The 6,069-nt window shown below is 53.5% G+C and overlaps 1 protein-coding gene across 1 annotated transcript; it reads right to left on the reverse strand.

Moving 5' to 3' along the window:
• Positions 1–4,211: 4,211 nt before the first annotated feature.
• Positions 4,212–5,383, reverse strand: LOC135287720 (olfactory receptor 14J1-like). The gene has a single exon (XM_064400932.1). It carries the CDS (start codon positions 5,381–5,383, stop codon positions 4,451–4,453), a length of 933 nt encoding a protein of 310 aa, XP_064257002.1. The 3' UTR covers positions 4,212–4,450.
• Positions 5,384–6,069: the final 686 nt, after the last annotated feature.

Raw genomic sequence — 6,069 nt, forward strand, 5'->3', positions numbered from 1 at the left:
CTGTAACCTCACTGTGCCACAGGGAACATCCCAAGGAGACAGGGAAATGCACGGGATTTACGGAAAATGCAGACAGTGGGCATGCTCTGTGTCCCATACACTTCCCAAGGGCTGCCAAGGCACACGGGGCTGCAGTGACACGCTGTCACCATCTGCTCATACAAGCGGGGCTCGTGATGGTTCATTAACTGATCTCAGAGTGCACAAACAACACTGAGGGGATTTCAGCATTCATCAACACAAATGCACCTTTTATTGAGTGCCCGCAGCAAATGCAATAGAAGGATTAGAAAAGAGATAAAGGATAGAGAGAGAGAGAGAGAGAGGAGGCAGAATATTGCTACCAACAGAGAGACAAAATCCTCATGGTCCGGCTAATACATCCCTTTTGTCATGTGAGGAAGAATCTCAAAACACCTGGTTACCTCAAGGTTCTAGTATAGTCCATTCCTAAGGAGGCAACAGGTCTTGAAATCACTGAGGGGGAACAGATCCAATAAAGAAGAAGTCCATTGATCACTGAGGGGAAAAGAAGGTACAGCCAGTCTGTGTTCTCAGCAGTAGGTGAGAACCACTGTCTTCTTGGTCCAATGGCCACACCTGCAGACAAACATCTCACTTTTGGTCAGGTTGGCTCCCCTACACACCTCCCCCGTGTTAGGGGTTTCAGTCTCAGTCCTTGGCAGGGGGGAGCTTCTCCATAGAGAGATTTCATGTCTCAGTCCTTGAGAGGGAGGCTTCTCCCATCTCAGTCTGTCTGTCACGGTGGCTGGAAAGCAGAGGATGGCTCTTCTGTGAGGGGAGGGACCACCAAAGGTTACCCCAGAAAAGTCCCACCAGGCCAAGAGGTGGGGAAATGCTCAAGCTATTGTCACCAAACAGGTGCCAGTGTATAGGGCATGTCGCCTCCTTGGCAGGCCCTGCCAGAAGCAGGCATTGTAGACACAGCTGTGAACAATCGCTTGTCAGGGCAGAACTCTGCTCAGGGCCTCAGGATTATTTGGCCTTCATCCACCACTGGCAGCCCACAATTCCCATCAGGGTCCTCAGGCTCCCCATGTCTGTCCTTGAGACAGTCGTGAGGCAAAGGGAGGGAACTCCAGACTGTCTCTAACACATGCTGTTATAAGTTTGGTCCTATTGGTTTTGGGGAAAGAATGGGGAGTTGTTTGTTGTGAGGAGAAAAGGTGTCCAGGACTTGGTGGAGACGGGAGGTGGACGAGGCGAGGAGTGATTGGGCTAGGGCACCAAGCAATCATTCGACGCCCTGAAGAAATGATTGGCCCAGAATGAACCTGGCTAAAGACCTATCAGAGAGCCTAAATTCCCCCAATCAGTGCGCGGATCCAAACCCCACCAATCCTGGACCAAAGTGAGTTATAAAAGGGGGGGTTTTCGTTTGGGCACGGTTCTTTCTGGTTCGTGGGCAGTGGGATTAATTCACGCAGAAATAAACCCAACATGTTCGCAGCACGTTGTTATTTTTTTTGAGCTGTTGTGAGGGGGTCCAAGCTTATCTTGGACCCTCCGTTCCTTCCGGCTTGTTTTTCAATAAACGAGAGCCTTTTTCATCTTTTTTTTGAAATCTGGCCTCCTTCATTCATTACACTGTGCTGGAAATGGAGTATTGAGACATGTCTAAAAAGACACACAGTCTCAAGAAAAAAGGGACTTTTTGATAAAATAACAGAGAATAATAACTATTTAGGGCTGTTTTAAAAGGAATGTGAATTACAGCTGAGTAATGAACTTGAACAGCACTTAATTGAAGAACAAGACACAATGCCTTTCTGCCTAATGCCTAAATCTAAACTGTGTTATTGAAAGTATTATTATGAATTGTAGTTCCTCTACAGGTTAAAGGACCAATTGAAGTCCTGAGGCCTCAGCACCAGGCCCTGTCTGAGGCCTGAACAACAGGCCCTGAGCCAAAGCTGACCTCTAAATAAATTTTCCCACCAAATGTTATATTTGTATCTACTCATTAATGAATCACTATGAGCAGTATGATCTCTGTATGTGTTCATTGGTAAAACATGGCTATACCTTTCTGTATTTAAAAATCAGACAAGGCCCCATCTGGCCTTGTTTGGGGCTGAATGGTCAAAGTCAGCTCCCTTGGTTCCTCCTGGGGCCCTGGCCAGGCTTTGGGAGGAACCCAAGAGGAGGATGAAACCAGATGTTCCTGCACTAGAAGTGCTGTCAGTTTGTTCATTCAGCACTGTCAGAGCTGGGCCCTCTCACAGCGAGGTTGGAGCCTCAGCTGTGGCTGGAGGCACCTGCAGGAATTCCCAGTGTCCAGGAGTGGCTCTGCAGCCCTTGGCTGTGACAGCTTCCCCCTGCTGCTGTGTGGATCTGGGGGATGGCACAGCCTGAGGGGAACTGGTGCTGGATCTTTCTTAATCACTGCAGGCAATCTTTGGTGGTCATGGTTGAGTGCATTGCTGAGCTGCTCCTTTTGTAATTATTTTCTAATTATTATGTGCTTTACTTTAGTAATTTTTGCGGATTTACCTTATATAAATTACACAATTTCTTCAGTTGGTGTCTGTGGCTTTGGTGCTGACACTGCCCACTGGGAAAACTGACCCTGTGAGCTCTACAGAACCAAAGGGGCCCTTGTGACACTGCAGGGCCTTATGTGACCAGGGGACCATGGTGACCCTGTGGGGCTTAATGGAACCAAGGGGCAATTGTGACACTGGGGCCTCATGGAACCATGGAGACCATTCTGACATTGTGGGGACTCATGAGGACAAGGCTCCATTATTTTCCTCTCCCTGGCACTGCCCAGTTCAGCCTTTCCCTGCCCCTGCCCCAGCCCAGCAGAGCAGCAGAGTCAGGTCTGGCCCTGCAGCAGGAACTGCAGGCACTGGAGGTCAGGGACAGCCACTCTGGGTCTGGAATGCTCAGCAGATGCTCAGCTCGGGCAGCTCCTGCAGCCCCAGGGCCAGCCCCGCTGCCCAGCCCAGCAGCAGAGTTGGCCCCAGGGCTCCTCAGGCAGCTCCTGCTGGCCCAGGGACAGGGCAGCCTCTTGCCAGGGCTCCTCTGCACACCCACGGGCTCCTGCTCTGCTCCTGGCCCATGCCAGCTGCCCCCAGAGCCTGTCCCAGGGGAACACGTCTGTGCTGGCCCCAGCAGCCATTGCTGCAGCCCCTGCCCTGCTGCCCAGAGCCCCGAGCTGGGGCTGCTGCTCTGCAGAGCACGGGGGCTGTGCTGCCCGGGGCCCTGGGCTGCCTCTGCTGGGCTCTGCTGCTCAGCCTGGCACACAGAGGCAGCTGATGGTGCTCCCTGCACTCACCCCCTCCCACACAGGCTCTGCGGGGCCATGGAGGGGGCTCAGAGGTGCCTGCCTTGTGCCAGGGCTGCCAGAGGGGCTTGGGGCTGCCCTGGATCCTCCTGGGGGAGTTCCCTGAGGCTCAGAGCAGGCAGTGCCTAGACTCCTTTCCCTGGGCCTGCTGTGTCCCTGGGCTGCAGAGCTCTCCTGGCTCACAGCAGACATTCAGTCCTTGATCTCGGGGTGAGCCCAGCCTGGCCAGGCCTGTGCCCAGTGAGCTCCACTCCCTGCTGGTCCCTGGCACACACTGTCCCTGCAGGTCCCCTGTGTTCTCCTGGCAGCTCCCAAGGCCCTCCAGACAAACCTTCCCCTGCCATCAGCCCTGGCACAAGCTGCAGAGCCCCAGGAAGGTTCAGCACAGACCATTCAGCATCTGATGGGCACTGGCTACCAACAAGCAAAACCTGACCCAGACTTGAGTCCCCCAAAGGCCCCAGAGACCCTGATCTCATCCCACAGAGCCCTGGGAGAACAAGGAACATGAGGAGCCTCTTAGGAGTCCTGAGAGTGACTCTGGAGGGGAGCAAAGCCTTCCTGCCCTGCGCTCAGGAGATGCCCTTTGCTGGTGGAGCTGCTGTGCTGGAGCCCAGCTGTGTCCCAGCAGTGCCCATGGCCTGTCCCTGCCTGAGGACACAGCACGGACACGCAGCAGGACAGTGACCAAGCTGCCAGAGCACTCCGGCCTGGCACCCACAGCAGGGCTGGGAAGGGGAGTGTGGAGCTGGGAGGAGCAGATGTGGAAAGAGGCAGGGCCATTGTCCCTGGCCGTGCTGCTGTGCTGGGAGCCCCTTCCCTCCACCTCTGCTCACAGGCACTGCCCCTGCAGAGCCAGAGAAGGGCTGAGGAAATGCCTTGGACACACAAGTCAGGGAAAACACTTATTTTTATTGAAATGGACTGGGAACAAGCCTCCTGAAATTCTTTGTGCTGCAAAAGAAAAGTAGATGTTCATGTAAAAATGATGAGTAGTACTCCAGTAATTTATGAAAAATATTATAACACCAGAAAAATAATAAGAAAAAGGTCTGAATGAAGAAATGGACAAATAGGAAAAAAACAGTCAAGATTGTAAAGAGTTACCTTCTGAAGGTTCTGAGCAGAAAAAAAGAGAGTTTACTGCTTCTGAAAAGATAGAGTTATTATTTTCCTCAGGGCATCCTTGAGCTCCTGGTTCCTCAGGCTGTAGATGAGGGGGTTCAGGGCTGGAGACACCACCGAGTACAGAACTGACAAGGCCAGATCCAGGGATGGAGAGGAGATGGAGGGGGGCTTAAGGTGAGCAAAAATAACCGTGCTGACAAACAGAGAGACCACGGCCAGGTGAGGGAGGCAGGTGGAAAAGGCTTTGTGCCGTCCCTGCTCAGAGGGGATCCTCAGCACAGCCCTGAAGATCTGCACATAGGAGAAAACAATGAACACAAAACAGCCAAATACCAAACAAGCACTAACTGCACTGAGCCCCAGTTCCCTGAGGTAGGATTGTGAGCAGGAGAGCTTGAGGATCTGGGTGATTTCACAGAAGAACTGGCCCAGGGCATTGCCATGGCAAAGGGGCAGGGAAAATGTATTGGCTGTGTGCATGAGAGCATTGAGAAAGGCACTGGCCCAGGCAGCTGCTGCCATGTGGGCACAAGCTCTGCTGCCCAGGAGGGTCTCGTAGTGCAGGGGTTTGCAGATGGACACGTAGCGGTCGTAGCACATGATGGTCAGGAGGGAAAACTCTGCAGCTAGGAAGAAATACAAAAAAAAGAGCTGTGCAGCACATCCTTTGTAGGAAATGGTGCTGGTGTCCCAGAGGGAATTGTGCATGGCTTTGGGGACAGTGGTGCAGATGGACCCCAGGTCGCTGAGGGCCAGGTTGAGCAGGAAGAAGAACATGGGCGTGTGCAGGTGGTGGCCGCAGGCTATGGCGCTGATGATGAGGCCGTTGCCCAGGAGGGCAGCCAGGGAGATGCCCAGCAAGAGGCAGAAGTGCAGGAGCTGCAGCTGCCGCGTGTCTGCCAATGCCAGCAGGAGGAAGTGGCTGATGGAGCTGCTGTTGGACATTTGCTGGGGCTGCACATGGGGACCTGTTCATGGAGAAAGGACAGTGAGAAGTCAGGAGAGGCTGCTTTGAGCCAAACCTGGGCCATTCCCTGCAGACTGTTCCAGCGGTACTCGCCCACCCTTGTTCCTGCTCTGGGAAAACCTTCACCCAGGTCCCTGCCTGAGCTCCAGTTGTGCTGGCTGAGTGTGCCAGGAGCAGCCAGGCCTGTGCATGGGGGCTCTCAAGGAGCCATCCCTGCCCTGCTGCCCTGGGTTTGTGGCAATGGGGCAGAGGGACAAGGCTGGATATTCAGGATTTGTCAGGGGAATCACTCCTAATGGAGAAAGAATTGGTACCATCTGCACTCACACTTCTAAAGAATGTCCGGAGTTGGGTTTTGGAATTGTTTTAGAAATTCATTCCTGGCTCTCTGAGGTCAGAAATCCCCAGCATTCCTTCTGCACTCAGAGTTTGCCACTGAGAGATGAGAGAGGCAAAGTGTTCCCTGTGGCTGAGGGAAGGTGAGGGGCTGGATGGGCTTGTTCCCAACTGCCCTGGCTTGGCACCTTTGGCTGCAATCAGAGCACAGTCACACTCCCAGGTCACCCTGGGATAAACCAGACCCTCTCCAGAGCAGAGGGATCCCTGAATGTCTCAGCCTCTCTCAAGGTCTCTGGGCAAGGTTTCAGCACCCCCTTGTGCCAAG

Source organism: Passer domesticus, chromosome 30, assembly GCF_036417665.1.
Source record: "Passer domesticus isolate bPasDom1 chromosome 30, bPasDom1.hap1, whole genome shotgun sequence".
Lineage (NCBI taxonomy): Eukaryota > Metazoa > Chordata > Aves > Passeriformes > Passeridae > Passer > Passer domesticus.